The following is a 23984-nucleotide window of genomic DNA, read 5'->3' on the forward strand; positions in this document are numbered from 1 at the left end:
GATGGAGCTAAATTGCTATATGATACAGGGTTTATTTTATATTTCTCACATTAAAGATGAAAAAGTGAAAATTGAGTAATTGACTCGAATTTACGTGTATAAATATGTGAACAGTTGAATACAAACAAGATTACAAGCAGTGAAACATTTAAATAGTTATGGCAACTCCAAATAATATTTTGTGTTTCACAAAAGAAGTTAGGTTAACTTTTCTGAATATAACTCGTTTTATACTATTTTAATAAGGAAAAACAAGGATGAGAAGGCATGAGATAAACTATACATTAGTGAAAGCCATATACTAAAGCAGACCTTCAACAATAGCTCATAACTAATAAATGCTTTGTATTTTGTTTTCAAACAGTTATGTAAATCAATTTGGTGACTTATACTGTACTGACATTTACTTTCTTTAAGGTATTTTTCTGGAATTGACTCAAATTGCCATATCACATCTGGTATTTCTTTTGCAGTTCCAGGTTGGAATCAGTATTTCAAATAAAGTAGGGACACATCTAAAATATTTGTGTATCAGAAAAGGTGTTTCTGGCTATTTAAACTCAAGTTAAGCATCCTTTGCCACAGTAGTATCTCCACTTTGCAGGGCACTACTGTCTCTCAAACCAGTTACATTTGAAAACCAGCAGTTAGTAGTCTTAGTTAACTAAAAAAATGTTTTAAGTGATCTAGGCAGTGAGCATTTTTCCACACCTTTATGTGGGATTATGAGAATTGTTACTTCTTACTATAGGCGATTGCTTATGTTCCCAGACATTATTGGAACAGCAGTTCTAGAAGAGTAGCCATGTGGAAATTTACAAGTGATTTTTGTAAACTTTGAAAATTATTGATGTTTTTGGAAACTAGACCGATCTACTTGAATTGTTTATGTTTATTGTAAGATAACATGCTATTTGGGCATTATTAGACCAGTCTCTACCTTGAGATACTAAGTTAATTAAATGAGGTGTTAAATGGAAATAATGATGTTAGTTGAAAATTGCAAGAAGTGTTTCTGTGAATTGTGTGCCCATTTGCCTCAACCTTTTCTAGTATTAGTTGCCTCAGGCAGTGACTCTTCAACTCTGTTAGACTTGATACTGTATCAGGTATCTTGTGGGTAGAGAATATAGGGATTGCCAGAATTTCTTTTGAAACATAGGTACCTTTTCTTTGTACTTTCCATATTCTTTTTCCCCTACGTAGAAGGTCCTTTCCCATTGCTTTGTTTATATTAGGCATTCAAGTAATTGCGAATTGGTCTTGATATGAAATAGTTATATGCTAGAGATTGCCCTTCATACAGGTACCTGCTTTTACTGCCTAATCATCACAAAAGAATTTTGTGTCATTTATCTGATGCCACAAATAGAAGAATACTCATGTCAAAATAACCCTGTTAATGGTGTTAGAAAAAGTGAAGCATTATGTACCTATAGGTTAATTTATATTCATCTGATAGTTATTCCTGTGATGTGATTTGGTGGAAAGAGTTCTTTGGAAGTTATTTCCTTTTTCTGGGGGTTAGGGGGTGGGGTACAAGGGGTGTAAAGGAGGGAGAAGTGCTGCGGTAGTCAGCAGTTAAAGACAACACTAGAAGAGGGGAAGAATTTTAATTCAAATTTTTATTTAATCAAAAGTCAAAATGTGGATACTTGATTAGTGGAGTTATTGAATTGGTGAAACATACAATCAAAAGTGAATTCTTAGAACTATTATTATGTCTTAATCCAGTCCCACTGAGCTATATCTTGATTTCATATTTTTACCATATCTATAGCTTGTATCTTAATTGATATAACTTAAAAGTACCATATAGACATCTCAAACTAAAGATCACCAGGTGCTTAGTGTCAGAGCTGGGTTGTCTGCTATGGAAAGTCTTTCCCAGAATTTCCATGAGATTGGGGAAGATACTGCCCAGAAGAGTTCCTCCCAAATGCCCTTTATATAGAGCTCAGGAGAAATCTGGAATAATTCTGGGCTAGATACTGCCCTAAGGCCTTGTACACTTAAACTACCTCAATGTGCCTGTCTGAATATTAATTATTCCAGGAAGTGAGCATAAACATAACTGCCATTCGTTGTTAACATTTTATGCCTATGTCGTTTTCAGCTAGTTATGTGGTGACTAATTTTAGTTGTTTAGGCCCCAAATAGTGTATTTGAGTAATATTCCATGTTTTTAACATGAAGAAATGCTGCAATCCAATGTACTCATCTCTCAAATATGAGGAAAGTTGGCGTAACAGTTACATTATTACTATAGGAATTGGAGAATATATATAGTTCTCACTAGTTTGCATTATACACAAAATATTTTTAAGAAAACAAAACCTATTTCCTAAACTGAAGAATCCCTTAGTGAAGTCTATTCACTTTTCTGCTGTATGTTGTACAGTTAACATTGTGCAGGTGGAATGATCACGATACTAGTAAATCCTCTGGTGATCACGTAAGTGCAATCTTCCCCACTTTATACCAGAAGCTACAGTTTAAAAGTTCATTTGAAGTTTTGTTTTGCTCAGTGGCAAAGATCAAATGGGACCATCCCTCTCCCTGTTAACCACTCAAATTGAGTCCTGAGTGGGAAAAGATTAAATATAAAGGGTTTGGCAACTTTTAGAAGGAGACTCTTGAAAGAAGGTTACCAAGAAAATTGAGGATTAAAAAGATTTAGAATAGCTATCAAATTCAAATTTGAGAATATCAATTTTGACTTGAAAGCATAATACATGAGTCCCCAATGCAAATACGCTTAATCCCTCTATACATACTTATTTACACTTCTTTTTCCTTTTAAAGAAGTGAATATAGTTAAGAAAAATGTTAAATGTAAACCTACTTTTCTGATTCCCCCACCTACCAAGACTCCAAGGTATAACATGGAAAGAAAGACATTTTCAGTGGGGAATTACTTCTCTTACTTCATTTTTGAGGATATTGAGATCATTCTCCTTCTACTCATCTTGATTTAAAATTTTTCTTTTGGGTACCCAGAATGGTTCCAAGGTTAGTACTGCTTGAGTTCTTTTCAACTTCTGCCATGCATCTTTCCATATTTACTGAGTTTAAATGAATCCTCTCAGGGAGAAAAGAAAAGCTAAATATAGAAAAGTGGGAGTACTTTCATGAGTTTAAATGAATCCTCTCAGGGAGAAAAGAAAAGCTAAATATAGAAAAGTGGGAGTACTTTCACGTATAATACGCAAGGGCATAAAATAGAATGTTAGGAAACAATTCGGATTTTTTTTCCCTAAAATGTAGGTGACTATGGGCTAGTTTACATCCTTCTCTCGCTGAAATAAAAATATATAGTTAAGGAATAGGGATGAATACATAAAAGGTGACATTGACAGTTTGGGCATATTCCTTGTTACTTTCTAATCTTGAGAATCACAGTTTGCTGTTTTAGAGGTATCTGAGAGGTTCCAGATAAAAAGCGATGGTGAAATGTTCTTAAACTTTGAGCGTGCTGGATGCCCTAAAGTAGGAGAGGAATTTATAACAGAAGCTTACAATGAAGAACCAGACATTCCGAGCCATCTGAGATCTTGCAATGAGAAGGCGCCAGACGATTAGGAAGAGGGCAGTATTAAAGAGGTAGTGAATATTTCGGAGCCTAGGGAAGAGACAGATATAACCAAAGTTAAAACTACCAGATACCCAACCACATTATCTGAAGATAAATGTGTGTTTTCCTGGCTATGACTGGCAAGTATTAATGTAGTGCTCACAGAATATTTGGCATAACTTGGCCTTTTGGTTTTTTCATCTTTCATTTCCGCAGCATTCTTGCTGAATAGTCAGATTTCTACCATATTTCTCTAACTCATTTCTCTTATACCTCTCTCCATTTGAAACTATTTACAAGCATGACTAGCATAATCTTGTAAATATACTTTGATCATGTTACTGCATCATAAATCTTCACTGGTTCTTGTTCATTAGAAGGTAAATTCTAAAGTTCTTGGCTTGCTATTCAAGGTTCCTCCTTCCTGTTGTGCAAGCTACTTTTCTATCCTTATCATCTCTGCACTACAGTCCTCTGCTTCTACCAGGATTATACCAGAGTGCTAGAATTTTGTCCCTCAGGGATTATGACTGAAAGAAATTTAAGGAAGTTGAAAAAAATTGACGAGGGACTTTTTTCTAGGTTAATAGCATAACCAGGTCTCCTGCCTGATGGGTATTTATATCCCATTATGACAGAGTGTGGTAGAAGAAACAAATTTGGGTTCAAATCTGTCTCTTAGACTTACTGTGCATTACCATGGGCAAGTTATTTGCTGTGTTTAAATCTAAACATCTGTTTCATAAAAATGGAATAACAAAAGTAATACTTGCCTCATAGAGGTGTGGTGAAGTCTAAATGAAACTGTTACAGGGTAGAGTATAGAGTGCAGGACCTGTAATGTAGTAAATGCTCCAGAAATGTTCATTCTTCTCCTTCTCTGCACAAATGTTATGTCTGGTATAAAATCAGATGCACAGTAGGTGCTCAATAAATATTAACTGACTGATTATACTTACCTTTTTAAGTGTTGCTTTGCTTCTGGGATCCCAGCCATATCCTCTTTCAATAAGTATTTTTTAACTCCCAAAACATAATTTTCAATGTATTCCAACCAGTTCAACTGGCGCACATCAAAGTTGAATACCTGAGAGGCAAGAGAGATTATAGATTGCCAGAATTGCAGTGCTGGACAGTCACTTTGTCCAGCTGAGGTTTCTTCTACATAGATGAGTGACCTTCAATTTGGGAGACATAAGTTGAACCTCTCCAAAGGAGAGATTATTTGAGTCATTATTTCAAAGGTGCTGATAATATGGATTACTATTTACATAGGAATATTTAAACATGGATCAAACACAAACACTTCACATTTCTTGTGAGAGAAATTTAAAGGAAAAAAATATTACATAGTCTGGCGAAAGCTTATGGTTGGTTTGGTATATATTTCAGCTAACCGTGGAGTAATTATTTTTAAAAGTGATGGAATATTATGTTAGTAACCAAAACATAAATGATGCAACTTTCCCTTTCCTCTTAAATTCTGGTGTTACCCCGTATCCTACCATCCTTTCCTAGAGCATTACCACTTAATTATGCAGATTACACTTCGGGAAGCAAAGCCTTAAGGAATAAGTTACCATAATTTATATTTAAGAAGAGAGTGGTAGTGAAAGTAAAAAGGAGTGATCACAACATGGGGGAGGAGTAGGGAAGAAGGAGAAGGAAGAGATCTGTTTAGGGAGAGAAATTTTGCCACGTAGAAGACAGATATGGAGAGTGACAATAAAGAAAAAGGATTAAAAATTTTAAGGTATCTTTGAGGAAGAGAAAAGAAAGACACTTGCATGACCAAAAATGTATTCTTTTTTTGGTTTGTTATGAAAAAGCTGGAGTAAAGATTTGAATTGCATTCCATAGATTTTATTTTTTGTGTACTTTCTTTGAAAATGACGCTGAGCTGACGCAGGATCATGAGGTGGCCCAGATTTATATGGTTTACAAATGGAGATAGGATGAGTTCAGAAGAGAAACCTGATAGGTCATTCTTGAGCCATCCAGGGATCTTTTCAAAATCTCCATATAAGGGGCTTAACTGGAGAAAGGAAGGGAGGAAATGATCTTCAAATATATTAGAAAAAATAGTTTTGATTGAATATAAAGAATTTAGGGCACTAAAACCTGTTAGTAGAAAGACTGTCAAGAAGATTCTGGTATCATCTCTGGAAATATTTCAAGTATTAGGTATTCTTGGACAGTTTGGTATGACCCTGTTATCAAATAACAGATTGCATCAGTGAGTGGATTTGGTTCAATAGGGTTTTATTTGGTGTATTTGGAGAGAATGGCCTGGAAAATGGACTTGTGCTAGCCATTTAAAAAGTCTAATATTTATAAATCTTAGAAAGTGGAGGGTTTGTTTAAGGTGCTTTGTCCTTCCAACTGGGTACTCTTCTCTCTCTCTGGACATACAGCACTCTCAGATCACTATTTGTATTAATCCCTAGACATTAAAAAAAAAAAAAGAGCCTGTCTTTAGTGGAGAGTTTCTCTCATGTACAGTGAAGGAGAGTTGCTCGTTACTCTTAACTTACTGAACTTCTGGTGAGGTCTCACTAGGAAGGATTTCAATAACTAAAAAGTCTTAATCCAAATAAATGATGTTCCTAGAACAACAAGAATGATGTTCCTTTGAATGACACGAAGTAGACATTTAATAAATACTTGCTGAATACATTAATGAATTCTAGAATTTTGGTCAAATTAATTTAAATATTAATTTTGAAAGCCAAAATTGTTTCTTTTTTGTTATACAACAATTTCTTCTATTTAGTCTGTATATAAGGTTTACATGAATATGACCAAAGTAAACTCTTAGTTTGATCAAGTCTTAGATGGTACCAAATAAAAGGCATACATTATCAAAACCAAAAAGCCAGTCACCACTAAAGATCAAGTTAGTTAACTTTAAAACGGCTTCACCATTTTCTGAGAATCTCTTCGGTTTAATTCATAAATTGCATCTTTCCTCCAGAGTCTATATTTAGCTCTGTTTCTCTTTAGGAAATATTACACTTCTAAAGAATGTAATTGAATGTGACATCTTAAAGATTTAGTAGTTCTCTAGGGCTCCTTGATTCTCCTTTATATGCAAATTAAATGTTATATATTAATCACAGAAAACCATCTTAGAACTCGGAGGGAAGTAACTAAATATTATTAACCCTATTTAACATTCTGAGCATTCAGTAAACATTTAATAATGAGCCCTTTGCTGATTCATTGTCCATATTGCTTTTGGTTTATCCTGTCAACTTGCATGGAGAAACATGACAAGAAATAACTTTTAAAAAGTCATAAATGGGCTGGGCGTGGTGGCTTATGCCTGTAATCCCAGCACTCTGGGAGGTCGAGGCGGGCAGATCACCTGAGGTCAGGAGTTCAAGACCGGCCTGACCAATATCTTGAAACCCCGTCTGTACTAAAAATACAAAAATCAGCCGGGCATGGTGGCGGGCGCCTGTAGTCCCAGCTACTCGGGAGGTTGAGACAGGAGATGCACTTGAACCCGGGCGGCGGAGGTTGCAGTGAGCTGAGATCTCGCCACTGCACTCCAACCTGGGCAACAGAGCAAGACACTGTCTCAAAAAAAAAGTCATAAATATATTTGCTTTGATAACTTTTTTTTCATTTCTCTTCTTCCTTTTGAACAATGAGTCCCAGGAAACTATATTTTCCTTTTCACTTTGCTACTAGAAAGCTCAAGAACAAATTCACTGCTTAAATTAACTACAGCAACTTAATAGGATCTTGTAGATATGTATGGACATCCTCTTTTTAAATTTTTAGCTGTGACTTCATATTCTGATTCATATTTCCTTGGTTTTGCATTTTATTTTATTTCTATTTTGTTCTTTCATTATGTGTATTTTTTGCAAGATACCTCAAAGATACCTTTGTGAGATTTAGAGTATTAACAAAGAGAGCAGATGAGATTAGTGAGTTCCAGAGTGCTTCAAAGACTTGTCCAAAAGATGAATTGCTTTTTGAAAGAAATTCCATTATCACTTTGATTGGATATGGTTTTTATAGTATCATTAATATTGCTTAGTCATTCATATAAGCAGAGGCTTTTATTTTTATACTGTTTCACATTTCTAAGTTTGATTTCAGAGTGGCCCTGTTCGGAATCTTGATTCCATATGGCAATTCAAACTGAATTTTGAGCCACACCAGAATTTGGCAATTACGTTTAGTACTATTACTTTTGCTAAGATATTTTTGAGAGCATATGTTAAATCCACTGAAGCTTTGATTCTTTTTCACAAAATTTTGAAAGGTTAAAATAGTAAAATGTCAGAAATGAACCTAAGCTCATTTAGGCAGGAAAACTCCATGGAGAAAATACATAAGGATAAGCCTACACAGAGTTTAAAGCTAAATTTTAAAAGAACTTACAATAGCTTGAATTTATTTGTTTTTGATTTATAAATTGGCTTAATCATCATTCATTTCAAACACTAGTGCTAGAAGAATTTTGTCTATGTGTGGTATGTAAACATTTCTGAATAACTATTTCACATCACTTTGAGAGGTAGCAATGATTTCAGATAAAATATCCCTCTAAATCTTGCCTTTTTTGGCCTATTATATTTATTATATTTGACATGGATAATGCTTAGGAAATAATTCTAGGGCTTGGATTTGAATCATGCTCAATAAGTTTGATAGGTAGAAGTGAAACCCTTAGCTGGCAAGCAAGGTCAGTTAGCCATCTGATCTTTATTCCCCAGTGTGACTTGGTTTCTTCTACATGCTGTCAGGTACAAAATAAAAGATACATTTTAGAAAATTGTTTCCTAGTGGGAAATCTCAATATGGAGCGAAAGCCTTAAAATTGAGTTAAAAACTTTACCAGTTGCATACAGAGATGTTCAGGGGATATATGACTGAGAAAAAGGCTAAGAACATGTATAATGTACAAAAGATTTCTATGTGTGTGAATTTCAGAATATGCAAAGATTTTAGGACTTATCCTTTGTGACTGCCAAGAAATTAAATAAGTGGTGCTAATGCTAACGAATTAAGCTGAAGGCCTTTCTTGAGAAATAAAAGTCTGAACTGTTGTAGAGAAATCCTATAGGGAGGAAGATTGATGACGCAGCACTGCTGGAGGGAGGGCTGAGATGAGGCAGAGTTCATAGGTCTAGGGATTCGCTTTAACAAGGTAAGGAAGGAACTGTAGCTGGGAGAGGCAGAACAACTTTGATTGGACAAGAATAGTGGATGATAGAGCTTATGAGCAATCAAATCACTATTTTTCATTGAAGTCATATGCCGTGGCAGATAAGGGAAGAACACAGCCACCCAGAGGTATTAAGGGTTTGTTGAAATGATAACTACCAACGAGTGACAAAATGATTGAAGTGCAGTAGATAAAACATGTCGGCAGATCAGCAGTTAAAGATTTAACCAAAGTCCAAGAACCTATGTTTCTTACTTACATTAAATTTGTTTCCTATGGTAGTGTTGATGGTATTGACCGATTTTCTTAGAAAAACAAAGCAAAACAAAATCTGTGTCTATAACCAAAATGCCTTATTCATTCATCAGCTTTCCAAGTCAAATAATTCTAAATTCCAAGTGAGTAGCATTTTCCTGTTGCTTAAGTCAGTGCTATACTTACTCTCTGGTCTTCAGGACTCAGCTCAGACATCAGCATTTCTGTATTGTATGTGCTCCATTCCCAACTCCGGTTGATGAAATACTCAAACATGGAAACAGTTCTTAAAATCTGATTCATGAGCTTTGTCATCCTGAGAGAACCATCAGATAGGAGTAAATATCAGCGCACCACAGATAGCTGCTTCCCTGTCAGTCTACAGGGATGTATGAGAAATTATTTTTAAGAAAATACAAAAAATATCCCTGTCTTTTTCTCCCATTCCTTATTAAAATTCTTATTCTTTTTTCTCCTTCCACATTAACTCGCTGTTCATTCAACAGAAAAAGAAAAGGGCTGAATCTAAAGGAGCTTGTTCTGTTAGGCATTTAATACTACCACACTCCTTTTCTAACACCTATTTCTCAAGAATAGCAAACCTATTTTTAAAGTGAGCCAACTATTCAGCTTGAATGACATACTGTTTGTTTTTTGAATTCTGATGTAGACAATTAGAAAACTTTCTCATCTTTCTTTTTGAGGCAGCGTCTTCCTTTGTCACCCAGGCTGGAGCGCAGTGGGGCCCAGCTAATTTTTTATATATTTTGTAGATAGGGTTTTGCCATGTTGCCCAGGTTGGTCTTGAACTCCTGAGCTCAAGGGAACCAACTGCCCTGGCCTCCCAAAGTGTTGGGATTACAGGCATGAACCACGGCGCCTGGCTTTGTTTCTCATCTTTATTGTACGTTCTTGTATTTTAAAAAATTGATAGGATCTGAGGTCTTAGTATATCACTTTTGGGCAGAAGTGTTTGACTATATCAGTGTTTGGTGAATCAAAAGCAGTTGTCAATCATAGTGGAGATTTAAAAAGAAAAAAAAAAACTTCTTGTTGATAACCTATTCTGTGTTAGGCACAGTCCCGATACTTTTACAAAGTATTCTCTGCTAATTTTGATACCATCTTTGTTAGGTAAGTCTGCAGTTTTACAAATGAGTAACATGAGCTTAAGATAAAGTGTCAAAGTCAAATTCCAACCCAGTTTTAACTGACCTCAAAAAACCTGAGCTGTGTAATCTCACTACCTTGTGTCCCATTACACAAGATGAACCACACTGTCCAATCTTGTGGTCAGGACTTGGACCAGATCTTCTTTGTGCACCTCCCAACTTTATAACAATTTTCAAAAAACTTTCATATACAATCTTACTTGATCCTAACAATATGGCTGTGAGATAGTCAGGATTTATATTATGTATCTCCATTTTACGGAGAGATTATGCTCAAGATCCCATAGCTAATGCCCAACCTAGGTCTTTTAGCTACAAATCACTTTTGACCTCTAAAGCACTTGATTTTTAGTTAACCCAGTCTTGCTAGTAGTGATTACTATAGTTGGCTCAGTAATTATGATGCTATTGTGGGGATTTGGTTTTAATTCTGGTCAAAGTTAATGCCCATGTACCTAATGACTCATGAGGTATTTCTCTTACTGTATCATAGGAGATTTCTTAGGCATGCGATAGACATCATTGTGCCTGATATAAGCACCATAATAGGGTTCCACTTTACTATTACTATCTAAATCTTTAGCCATTCTTCAGCTCTGATGCAATTGATGTGATTTCAATACATTTATTTTAATTTTTAAAAATAATGGTTGGACATGATATCATTGGATGTACAGAACTATATCAACCTAATGATATGTTTTAGAAAAAATACTTGTATTACTCTCAGATAGAGAAGGTCTTTATTGTTTGTCTGGGACAGGGTCTCGCTTTATTGCCCAGGCTGGAGTGCAGTGGCTCAGTCATGACTCACTTTAGCCTTGACCTCCTGGGTTCAAGCAATCTTCTGCCTCAGACTCCTGAGTAGCTGGGACTATAGGCACGCGCCACCATGCCTGGACAACGTTTTTAAATTTTATTCTTGTAGTGATGGGGTCTCGCTATGTTGCCTAGTCTGGTCTTGAAGTCCTGGGCTTAAGTGATCCTCCTTCCTCAACCTCCCAAATTGCTGGGGTTACAGGTGTGAGCCACCACGCCCAGCCAAGAAGGTCTCCTTAATACACAAAATGCAAAAGCTATGAAGAAAAACAATGATTCATTTTACCACATAAAAATTTAAAATATCTTTTAGGGATTATTATATTCTAGGCACTCATATTAAACTCTATAAAATAGATTATGATAACTATGCCCATTTTATAGAAGAGGAAGTTAGGATTTAGAGAGATGAAGTAATTTAGGACTCTTATGGCTAAATTGGTGAAGCCAGGATTTAAATCCTATAAGTCTGACTCCAAACTCCATGTTCCTAAGCTCTGCATTATATGTGTCTTCACTCATATTACAAAAAGCTTTATAGTCAAAGCTAAAAAGAAACAGACCTGGAAAAACTATATGAAATATGTGTTGAGACGCACATGTTCTCATACATTAATAAGGACAACCTAATAGGAAAATAGGGAGCAGAAGCAGGCAACCCACAGAGGGGAAAACTTAAATGTCCAATAAACAAATGAAAGTCCAGTCCCACCAGCAATCGGGAATGCAAATCAAAAAAACAAAAAGATGTCATTGCTTATGAGTTTGACAATTCAGAAGTTGATTTTTACAAAGTATTAATGAGGGTAAGAAATACTGTTTTGTACCCCTCACCCAGGCACGGTGGCTCATGCCTGTAATCCCAGCACTTTGCGAGGCCGAGGTGGGTGGATTGCTTGAGGTCAGGAGTTCGAGACCAGCCTGGCCAAGATGGTGAAACCCCATCTCTGCTAAAAATACAAAAATTAGCCAGGCCCGGTGGCGGGCACCTGTAATCCCAGCTACTTGGGAGGCTGAGGCAGGAGAATCGCTTGAACCCAGGAGGCAGAAGTTGCAGTGAGCCGAGATTGCGCCACTGCACTCCAGCCTGGGTGACAGAGCAAGACTCCATCTCAAAAAAAAAAAAAAAAATGCCAGTTTTGTAGCCCTCATACACTGTTGTGGTAGTGCCAATTGACATTCTTCCTTTAGGGAGGGTCACCTGGCACTAGTCACAAAATCCACATACCCTTTAATCCAGCAATCTCCCTCCTCAGCATCCTCTCCTGACACAGGCACATTCTAGAAAGCAGCATGCACACTGATATTCATTGCCTTGTTGTTTGCAGTAGAAAAAAAAAAAAGGCAACACTGGGCAGGATGACTTAGATTTTCATGGAAAATTAGTGGAAAAAGTTGTAAAATACATACAATTGATTTATATACACACATACCCCCCTACTGCAAAGCAAACCATATATGTCTATATATGGATGTAAAAGCGTAGAAGAGTATACAGAAGCACACCTGGAGACGGAAAGGGTCTAGAAGGATTTCAACTTTTTCTGCCATAAAGATTATTGCTAAAATACATACCACACAACAAACCAACCCATTTCCCACAAATATTACTGTTTGACTTCTCACAAGATACATACAGATTTTTATTGTGTCTCTTCCTTCTGTGTTTCTCTTTTTTCCTAACTGAACTTTGTTCTTTATGCAGGCCCTCTTCCAATCCTGACATATTTTAAAACCTTTAGCATTTCTGCTTACAATGTTTGGGTTTTCTTCTTTTCCTAGCTTTATTGAATGAGCCTCATACAAATGTTTTCCCCGTAATCACGATGTTTCCTTTTCACGTTGCTCAGGAACTGAGTTCTGAGCTTGAAATGAGGTCTCTAACAATTTACATTCACTCTACATTGGCTAAGTTTTAGCCATTTGCACTGCTAATAAAGAAGACAAACACACGGAAGAAGACTTCCTCCCTTACAAAGGGGCTAGCACAGAAGGCAGTACTGTTCATGCTTCTGATTCTTGATCCCAAGAATTGCCTTAGGCAATTATAATAATGATGACTCTGACACAATAGTATCTGAGCGAGACATAAAGGCTATGTCCTATGTCACACAGCTAGGTGGTGACAGCTGCCTTAGCATCAGCACACTGTGTTCCCTCTAATTTCTTCACTCATCTCTAGGTGGCAGTAAATCTGGTTCCGAATACTGACTTTGAGACTCAGCTTTCTCCACATCCTTCCTGTCACTTCCTTTGAGACTAATTCAGATTCTTTCCTTAGCTTCTGTTTCCCCTTTTGTAAAATTGGGATGATGAGGATATCTTCTTGGGTAACTGTGACAATGAAAATGGGATCATCATACATCAGCCTTAGTCCCACGAGCGCCACAGTAAACTCTAAGTGAGGCTGTCATCATTATTGTAGATTTAAGATTATCTACCTATTCAGAAAACCCTAGTGACAGAGTCTCAGTTGCTTTTCTTTTTGCGTGAATGATTACTTGCTGAATTCATCAAGCTCTTTAACATTTACCTTCCTTTATTGTGCTGGAACATTTTTAATGTCTTTTGTGATTTCTCTCTATGACTGCTTTGTTTGTTGAAAACTTATACAGGTCGAGTATACTTTATCTGAAATGCTTGGGCCAGAAGTGTTTTGGGTTTTGGTTGTTTTCAGATTTTGGGATATTTGCATATATGTAATGAGATATCTTGGGGATGGGACCCATGTCTAAACACAAAATTCATTTCTGTTTCATACATACTTAGCCATATACACATAGCCTGAAGGTAATCTTATGTAATATTTTAAATAATTTATGCATGAAACAGTTTTGAACGTTTTTTTGACTGTGACCCATCACGTGAGGTATGGTGTGTGGAATTTTCCACTTGTGGCATCAAAACGTTTTGGATTTTGGAGAATTTCAGATTTCAGATGTTCAGATTAGGTGTGTTCAATCTGTATATATGGGTAAGATTCAGTTGTCTCCTTTAATCCTCTGCTGACGGAAGCACTGAAGATTTTGGGGCAGTGACACTTTCAAAGCCATTGACTCAGCTTCTCACCTGGGCTTCCTTCCAGTGAGCCGCAGATAGCAGTCATAGATGATGGCAGGGGCCCGGTGGCTGACCGCATTCCAGTACTGGGATGTGAAGTTGTTGCTGGTAAAATTAGCATATGGTCTCCTGAAAGCTCTCTCAAGGGGGATTTTTTCAAAGGTTGCCAAGACTTGGACTCCTGGGGAAAAAAGAAAGTAAGTGCTAGAGGAGAAGAGGAGAATATAAGTCCATCATAGTGGAAAGCATTTGTAATGGGGTCAAAACAATAAAGACGAAGGATTTGTTGTGTAGAGTCAAGAATCAATTTCTGAGAACAATATAAAGATTTTTGTGCTGGGCAAGTGGTTATCTGCAAACTGAAACAGTGTGAATAGGTTAATAATTGGATTCTTTATCAGAAACATTTACTGTAAAACAAATTATTGGGGAAACACTTGTCAATACAAGAAGATACTGTTCAGAAAAACGTGAATCTGCATTTAATTCTAAGGTTACCTAGTCTATTCTGAAAGCCCCAAGACAGAGGCTAGAGACCTTATTTCCCTGGCTGGACTATTACTTTCAGAACCATTTAGAAAGTTTCTTAACATTTTATTTCACTCTTTAGTAAAGGTTTAAGTAAAAGATTCTAAAGATTCTCAAGGCAAGATTTCTTTGTGTTAGTGTACTTCAAATACTTCCCTGGGAATATGTTAGACTCAATTGTCCACTCTGGTATCCAGGGTTTTATACATAATAGTATTTTTCTTTTTATATGATTACTTAGATTAAGCTTAAGAACTTTTTATGTACATTTGTGAATTCAGTCGTTCTTTCCAAAAGATATTCATTTGAATTCAATTTTATTTAATGTATGTAGGGTTTTTTTCAAAGCATATGCCTAAGCTCATTATTCAATTATGATGACATCAGTTATTATGGTAACATGACTATTGCCCTCCTTAAAAAAATACCAGCTGAATCTATCTGAAAATATAAATCCTATACAAAGAAGAGTCTCAAGAATCAATTGGTTCATAGTCATTTATTTAAACATATGTGGCATTATTATTTTTTTTTATTATACTTTAAGTTCTAGGGTACATGTGCATGACGTTTATATCATGTATAACTCCCCAATGCAATCCCTCCCTCCTCCCCCCTCCCCATGATAGGCCCCAGTGTGTGATGTTCCCCTTCCCGAGTCCAAGTGATCTCATTGTTCAGTTCCCACCTATGAGTGAGAACATGAGGTGTTTGGTTTTCTCTTCTTGTGATAGTTTGCTAAGAATGATGGTTTCCAGCTGCATCCATGTCCCTACAAAGGACGCAAACTCATCCTTTTTTATGGCTGCATAGTATTCCATGGTGTATATGTGCCACATTTTCTTAATCCAGTCTGTCACAGATGGACATTTGGGTTGATTCCAAGTCTTTGCTATTGTGAATAGTGCCGCAATAAACATACGTGTGCATCTGTCTTTGTAGTAGAGTAATTTATAATCCTTTGGGTATATACCCAGTAGTGGGATGGCTGGGTCATATGGTACATCTAGTTCTAGATCCTTGAGGAATCGCCATACTGTTTTCCATAATGGTTGAACTACTTTACAATCCCACCAACAGTGTAAAAGTGTTCCTATTTCTCCACATCCTCTCCAACACCTGTTGTTTCCTGACTTCTTAATGATTGCCATTCTAACTGGTGTGAGATGTGGCATTATTAAAACATTTGGTTCTGTGCATAACCGAAAGTTATGCACAGGTTGATAGCATAAGAGATTCTGATCTCAACACTGACATTCTGATGTATATATCCATATACCTGGTCAACAGTTCCATCTGGATGTGTAGTAGACATTCACATCTAACAGCTCTAAAATTGGCCTCCTGATACTCCGACTACCAACCACCCCCTTCCCAATACATACACAAACTTGCTTCTTCACTAATCTACCTCTAACCAAATGGTAATTCAATTTTTTTTAGTAGTTCAGCCAAAAACTTTGGGTTAATCCTTGATTCTTTAACAACTCACACACAATTTAACAAAATCTATCAGCTCTCTGTTTGAAAAATACCCAGAATCATAATTTCCACCTGCTGTGTCTCTGATCCAAACCACTACTGTAGCCTGGAGTGTTGCAGTACTGTCCTAAGTGGTCTCTGCCACTACCCTTGTACTCCTACAGTCTGACCTCCGTGGCGCAGCCACAGTGATTCTTGTAAAATGTAACTCAGAGTATATTACAGATAGTTCTCCATTCAGAGTCCTTCAGTGGAATCTCATCTCATTTAGAGTCACAGCCATGGTCTGGAAGGCCTTGCACTCTCTGCATCTTCACTCTCTCTGCCCACCATTCTGACTTTATCTCCTACTATTCTCCCTCTCAGTGCTTCTGCTGCAGCCATACTGGCCTCCTTGCTGTCCTTGAATATGATTAAAGAGCTGGAGCACTTATTGTTTCTTCAACTTGGGTATTTCCTCCACATGTCCCTCCGATTTGCCCCCTCACTTCTTTCAGGTCTCTGCTAAGATGACATCTTATCTGACAGACTTTCCTTGGCCATCACATAAAAAACAGCAGCCTTCACACATCACTATTTACTTCTTTAGTCTGTTTTATTTTTCTGCAATCTCTCAACCATATCGGATGTATATTTCTCTTTTCTAAGATTTAAGTACCATAACAAAATTTTGTCTATTTTGTTTTAACCTATATAGTACCTTGAAAGTGGTTGGCAGGTAATCGGCGCCCAATAAATATTTTTTGACTAAATGAATGAATAAATATCTCAGCAACATACAATTACTTTCCATTTCCTAAATCTATACCAATCCTTTCTTTAGTCATTACAAACACATTTATTTGGCATTTAACACTTGCCAGGCATTGTGGTAGGTGCTGAGGTAAAAAAAAATTAATAATACATATGATATATTCCCTGTCTTTAAGGAATTGGCAATCTAGTGGGAGATGTAGACAATTTATGATTACAATATTTTGCCTGAGTATTATGCTAGAGATCAGTACCATGTGCTCTGGAGGAAGACAAAAGAAGCGTCTAGTTCTGTCTGTGTGCCAGGAAGGGGAGGGGTGAGGCTGGGTTAGGAATGGCTTTCTGAGAAAGCTGTCCAAATGGTAATAGCAAGCATTTACTGAAATGTTCACCATTCTAATCACTGTGCTAGGCACTTTATCTCATTAAATCCTCCCAAGAGCTCCCTGGAATAGAATGATTATTATTCTCATTGACAGAGTTAAAAAAAAAAAAAAAAAAAAAGATCTACGAGGAGAAACTGAGTGACTTTTTCAAGTTCACACAACTAGTAAGTAGTGGAGTCTACTAAATGGTAGGAACCACACCAGCATATAACATCTATGTGGGCATGGATTTCTGTTTAGTGATATATCCTTAGCCCAAGAATAGTGCCTATGTAATGAATACTGGAGTGAATGAATGAGCTATGATTTGAATCCAAGTCTATTAGATCTTAAAGCCCAAGACTTTTAACCATTAAGCTACTGTCTTTCTGATCTGAAGTACAAGTAGAAACTCATGCACATGTAGAAAGTTTAATTTGGTAATTGAAAACTGCACTTCTGCATCCTCATAGGTCAAAGAAGAATTTAAATGTAAAATGCTTAATGCTTAGAGAGTAATGATAACATCAACATCATACAACTACGTGTGTGGGATACAGCCAAAGTGGCATTTGAGCGAAATATAAAGCCATAATGCATGTATTAGAAAAGCTGAATATTCGTGAGCTGTATTTCTAAATTAGCGAGAAGAAAGAGGCCGGGCGTGGTGGCTCCCAGCACTTTGGGAGGCCGAGGCGGGCAGATCACAAAGTCAGATCAAGACCATCCTGGTTAACACGGTGAAACCCCATCTCTACGAAAAATACAAAAAAAATTAGCTGGGTGTGGTGGCGGGCGCCTGTAGTCCCAGCTACTCGGGAGGCTGAGGCAGGAGAATGGCGTGAACCCGGGAGGTGGAGCTTGCAGTGAGCCGAGATCGCGCCACCGCACTCCAGCCTGGGCGACAGAGCGAGACTCCGTCTCAAAAAAAAAAAAAAAAAAAAAGAAGAAAGAAATAATCAAAGAAAACAGGAGGAAGGGGAAAATAGAGATAAAGCAATATATCAATATATATCAATGCAGTAGAAAACGAAGCAACATAATAAAGAATCAATAAAGCCAGAAGAAGTTGGTTCTTTGAAAAAAAATAATAAACCCTTTGGAGAAGACACATAAATATTATGAATTAAAAGAGAAACATAATTACAGATACAGTTTAGGACAAAAAAAGATATAATATGAAAAATTTTATGTGAATATGTTTTAAAACAGACAAATTCTTAGAAAAAAAGACAAATATAATTTACTAAAACTGATTCCAGTAGAAACTGAAAGCCTGCAAAATTCTTTAACTATTGAGGCAATAAAAAATCCTCTCACAACAAAATTACAAATCCAGATAATTTATAGGTAATTTTACCAAGTTTCCAAGGAATAGATTGCTCCAATATTTACACACTTTCAGAGAATAGAAAACAATAAAGGAAATACATTATCAGCAAACAGAGCAAATGGAATTAAACAGAATATATAAAAGATAACATGCTGTGACTCACTTGGGTTTATCCTAAAAATGGCAGAATAGTTTAAAATTTGAAGAGTCTCAAGAATCACCGGTTCATAGACATTTATTAAAACATATGTGGCATTATTAAAACATTTGGTTCTGTGCATAACCAAAAGTTACGCACAGGTTGATAGCATAAGAGATTCTGATATCCCGTGTTCACCGACCCAGCTGTCTATCACTCCTTGTAATGTCACCTGAGGCTATGTATGTCCAACCTCCTGTGGCATGGCTACTGCTCCTAGTAGGAAGCATTTTGATCCCTCCTAAGAACCCTGATAGAAAACACAAACGGATTTAATTTGAATGCAACATCAAATCAATTAGTAATTGCTTTCAGAACTTCTGTATTAGATGGGAATCTAGAATAGAGCCTTGGCACAGGGAAAAACAATGTTGTATCAGCCAACAATGTTTGCTATAGGTTTAAGAGGAGTAGAGAAAAATACCCGCATGCCAGACTAAGAAATCCTACAGAATAGCCAAACTCCCTACTTGAACTTTCTACCATCATTAGATGTTTAAGTTGTACTCAACTCTATTTCCATGGTTTTATACATTGAACAGATCCAGTCCTTTACATTCAGACAAATCAATCATTTGTATAGCATAGGGTTTCTCCATTTCACCAAGCATGAAGAATCATCTAGATGCTTATTAGAAATATAGTTTCCTCAGCACCACCCAAGACCGTGGTCCCAAGGGTTCAAGGAATCTGGGTGTTGTTTTTATTTCTCCCATAGTGATTCCTATTCACTTTTACAAATCGCTAGTGGAGTGGTTATTGCACACCTGAGAGGCAAGCTGCATAAGTTAATGATCAGTATGATGGCTCAATAACAAAGGAATAACATCACCTGACTTTTCTAAATCTCATTGGTCATTGATCACGTCGCATTCTCAGTGACATATCAAGAAGGGAAGGGGTGTGTGTAGGAGCCACTGCTCCAGCAGGGAGGAGTATTTCAGTATTTTATCATTGACCTTCTTTGTAACTGCCAACTTTTGCTTTGTTTCATCGTTTTTAAAATCTTTATAGCCAGTGGACCCCTTACTGCTTACAATCATGTACATGTTGCCACTGACTCCTTTCTTTGTACATTCTAGTTAACTACCACACATTTACAATATCTCATTATTTTGTGTCTTTACTTACTTTTTGTATTTCTCCCCATATAGGCTCTAAGCTCCATGACACACTTTGTCAATTTTTTCTCTGTGCCAGATGCTAGTAATTATAGACTTACATGGCTAAAGCACTTACCCATTTTGTGCCAATTGCAGGGATTGAGGTTACCAGATGTACTGTGGTAGACTAATGTTGACTTAGGTCTGGAAAATGAAATAAAAATTAGATAAGTACAACAAAATGGAAAGCTAATGAAAGAAAAATAAGGAAAAATAATATTTAGACAGATTGATTTCAGTAATTCATCTGATTAAGGCAACCTATGAAAGGCTTCCATCATTCATTCTGTCTCTGGGTTAACAAGAAAAATGGAAGAAGACTAGAAAAAGCGTGTGTGTGTGTGTGTGTGTGTGTGTGTGTGTGTGAAAGAGATGTTAAATGGGAGTGACGTAGTATGGAGCACATATGTGTGAATTCACATAAGAAAAATTTAATTCTGTTTACCATTCACTAACAGACCCAAATATATGAATAACCTATTTTTTTTCCTTTGTACCAGGAAGCTTCCCCACACACCGTGACTGAACTTTTGGCATTTACCAGAGTTCAATTAAAAAATATATTCTCTCATTTCATCAACTTCTATCTCCTTTGCCCTAAAAGAGAAAGCTGAATTTTAGACTACTGAATAGAAAGAAAAGCCTTTTGGTTATCAAGAATTTTACCATTAAGTGATTTAAAGGTTTTATTACTTTATGAGTAGCCAAGTACTAAACTGTATTTATAAAACAACTCAATGCATATATGATGGCATATTAGGAACTCCATAAAATATTGAAATACACACTTTCACACATTTGGGGTCTTGTATAATGAAATGTCTATATTTGGAAAATGGGCCTAATATATTCACTCTGCCCCTCTTGAAACCTTTGAAAGCCCACTTGAGCATCCACACCTGTGAACTGCAGTATACCATCCTACAGCTAGCATGAGATTGACGACTGTATCAACTGGAATTAAGTCTGCCACTGCCTTTGGAGTAGCTTTTAAGGCCCGAAGAAACCCTTTCCCAGCCTGCATAGGAAAAAGAACATAAAATGTTAATCCAGGTCTTAAATAATAGCTGGGGCTAAAGTATGTATCATCAAACTGATTATACTAGTGCAGTAAGTGAAAACAGCTAACGTTGATCCACTGCTTACCAGGTTCTTATGCTAAGTCTGACTTCCTCAGTCTATCCTACCTTCCCAGCCAAGTGCATCTCCAGCATTTCCATGAACTACTAGTGTTCCTCACGTTCCTTTAGGGAATAAAATTCCTCGAATTTGTGAGAGGTTAATAAACTCAATTAACAAACACCAAGAATAAACTTTTACATCATAAAAATTCATAAGACATGTTAAGAATTAAGGTTATACAAATTTCCCATTAACTTTCCCATTAATATTTGTTTACCATTTCCTTGATGATTTTGTTTTCTGCTAGGGTTTATTAACTTACAAGCAATAGTAGGCACTAAAAGTTTGAGAAACATTTATTTGAAAAACATTAATTGGTGACATTTCACCATTAATAAAACAAAACTTTTTTTTTGGCTTGGAAAAATTGCCTTATTGTTTGCTTTTTATTCAGCATCTTAGTTCACCTCACAGATCACTGATGTTACATAGATGCAAGAATTAGGAATTATTCATGTCAATAATTTGCTGAGTTTATGAAATTGATTCTTTGTGCTTTGCATGTTTCCAACATTGATTTGCAACGATTAGCACTTTCTTATGTTACTCAGTTCTGTTGTCTTATAACTAGCTCCCCTTCTTTCGAACATAAGAAACCAATTTAGAACATTTTAGAAAATGTAAATAAATATGCAGCTTTGCATATAATCAAACCCGCTTTGGGATCATTTTAAAATAATGATGTTCTAAGTCACTAAACGTTCACCCCAACTGAACTTTTGTAGAAGAAAGAGTTGAAGGCAGGTGGGAAACAGAAAGAAAAGGGCTGCTTGGAAAATCAGACATCGGAAGGAAGATCCTTGTCACTGTTATAATTCACTGTCTCATATTCATATTGCAATTCATGTTGAACCTAGTTCTGGGAGGAACAGAGACAGAGTCTGAAGCGCAGTGTAAATCCCTAATAAGATTTAAATGCATTTAGATCACTGATTTCCTACTCATTGTACAGAACAGTGAAGTGGAGTTTAGACCCTAAATGCTTCAGTGTGAGCTGTGAAGTCCCACAGCTTGGCTGGATCAATCTGGACTTCGGGGAGATGCGCACTGAGGGCTGCTTACCTAGAGGAGCCATGTTTCTCCTGGTAAGAGATTATTGAAAAGGTGTTGCCTGTATTCATGGATTTTTGTATTTGAAAAATTTGCTGCAATTGGTAGTTCTCTTTCTTGTAGTCATTAAGAATTATTGATGTATATCTCTTTTCTATACACACACATAAACTCTTACATGTGTTTTATAATCAAGAATTTAATAATCTTTGAAGATATTTTTACTGCATCCTCAATTCACTGCACTAATTCATGCGATTATAAACTGCAAAAAGGAGGAAATACTCCCATCTTGTGGTAACTAAAGAAAAGTCCTGATGCTCAAAGACTTTAAAAATAAAACTCCTAAATAGTAATTGATAGCACATTACCTCTGTTTTTCTGATAAAAAATTCTCAAAGAATAAAATAATTTCATCCTGCCTCTATATTACAATCAGAACAATTAAAATAATGTGCCTCAACTGTTAGTAAAGTAACATTTATGTTTTTGGATCAATGAAGCGAAGTCAGCACTAAGAATTTTGTTACTATTCCTCTACTACATTTCAGGGAGTTATTTCTTCATCGTTATACATACCGCAATAATGAGTCCATTAGGTCCATTTACATTATCAACCCAACCCTAAAATAAAGAAGATCTCTGTTAGTTACACATTTCAGAAAATTGTTTTATCTTTGGAACATCTGCAGTCTAATCTTAATAAATTTCAAACAAGAGCACTGAGATCCCAGCCAATAGAACTATCTAATTCAGTATTATTTAGATCTCAAAAGATAAAGGCAAATCATTGGCCATTTTCTGTACTCTATTTGACTGTGCAAAAATTAGAATTTTGCCAGGATTGTTTTTCTTAGCAGGAGCCATGAATGGTTTTCTGGTGTTTTATGACCTCTTATGGACCTTGTCCTTATAGCATGATCTGCTAAGCAATTCACCAACTATCCTTCTGCACTTTAGTCCTGATTTCAGCCTCCTTAGGAGAACATTGAAAACATGATTTGTGTTAATGGCCCATTTCTTGACATTTTTTTACCAGCTATAGAGTCCATGACAGATATATATACATATGTGTGTGTGTGTGTGTGTTTCTGTGTGTGTACTGACTTGCTTAAAGATGTTACAGAGAAGATTATGTTTAAGAGCAGCTAGAGGGAAATGTGTTTTTAAGTTTGTTTCTTAAGACCTAAGCCATTCAGCTGACCTTATTATGTCTCTTTACATTACAGTATAAAAGTCAACTGTGTGTGTATAATGGGAGAGGAGAGAGAAGAGAGGAGAAGATGAACGGATTAATATTTGTTGAGCCTTTTAGTAGGGAACAGCCTTTTACTTGAGACTGAGCACTCCTCATACGTTGTCTCATTAAATCAACTCTCCAAAGTAGTATCTGTCCTGTTTTATGGAAGGGACAACTCAAAAACTTTGCATTACCAGTAAGTAGTGGAGCTGGAATTTATCTACCCCAAAGCTTCACAGATTTGCTTTGAAGAAGATGATGTAATTCAAAGTACTTTCAAAAGGTCATGGCAGTACACTGAGGTTTAAAAAAATTAGTACTCCTAAACTGAGATCCTTCTGTGAGCTTTAAAACTCTTGTTTACCCTGGCAGTTGCAATACTACCAATTTGGCCACCAAGGACATTCTGGTATGCTTAAACTATAGTAAGAAAGCCAAGATATGAAACCATCACCCATGGGAATTTTGAGACTAGAGTAATTAGAAGCTAATGTTTTTTTTTTTTTTTTTTTTTTTTTTTTTTTTGAGACGGAGTCTTGCTCTGCCGCCCAAGCTGGAGTGCAGTGGCCGGCTCTCAGCTCACTGCAAGCTCCGCCTCCCGGGTTCAGGCCATTCTCCTGTCTC

At 36.5% G+C, this 23984-nt stretch overlaps 1 protein-coding gene across 4 annotated transcripts in view; it reads right to left on the minus strand.

Annotated features, from left to right (window-relative positions):
• Nucleotides 1-3177: 3177 nt before the first annotated feature.
• FAR2 (fatty acyl-CoA reductase 2) overlaps nucleotides 3178-23984 on the minus strand; it is a 188938-nt gene continuing 168131 nt past the window's right edge. For 3 of the 4 annotated variants that reach the window (XM_033222537.1, XM_033222538.1, XM_033222539.1), the window contains 7 exons: nucleotides 22700-22744; nucleotides 20788-20906; nucleotides 19965-20032; nucleotides 14075-14246; nucleotides 9201-9330; nucleotides 4534-4661; nucleotides 3178-3622 (listed from right to left, as the gene is read on the minus strand). In XM_033222537.1, coding sequence (XP_033078428.1) covers nucleotides 3460-3622; nucleotides 4534-4661; nucleotides 9201-9330; nucleotides 14075-14246; nucleotides 19965-20032; nucleotides 20788-20906; nucleotides 22700-22744 — 825 coding nt within the window. In that variant the 3' untranslated portion in view covers nucleotides 3178-3459. Of the gene's footprint in view, nucleotides 4410-4533; nucleotides 4662-9200; nucleotides 9331-14074; nucleotides 14247-19964; nucleotides 20033-20787; nucleotides 20907-22699; nucleotides 22745-23984 lie in introns of all 4 variants that reach the window. The other variant, XM_033222540.1, reaches the window with a different exon arrangement.

Source organism: Trachypithecus francoisi, unplaced genomic scaffold (genome assembly GCF_009764315.1).
Source record: "Trachypithecus francoisi isolate TF-2019V2 unplaced genomic scaffold, Tfra_2.0 Lachesis_group11, whole genome shotgun sequence".
Lineage (NCBI taxonomy): Eukaryota > Metazoa > Chordata > Mammalia > Primates > Cercopithecidae > Trachypithecus > Trachypithecus francoisi.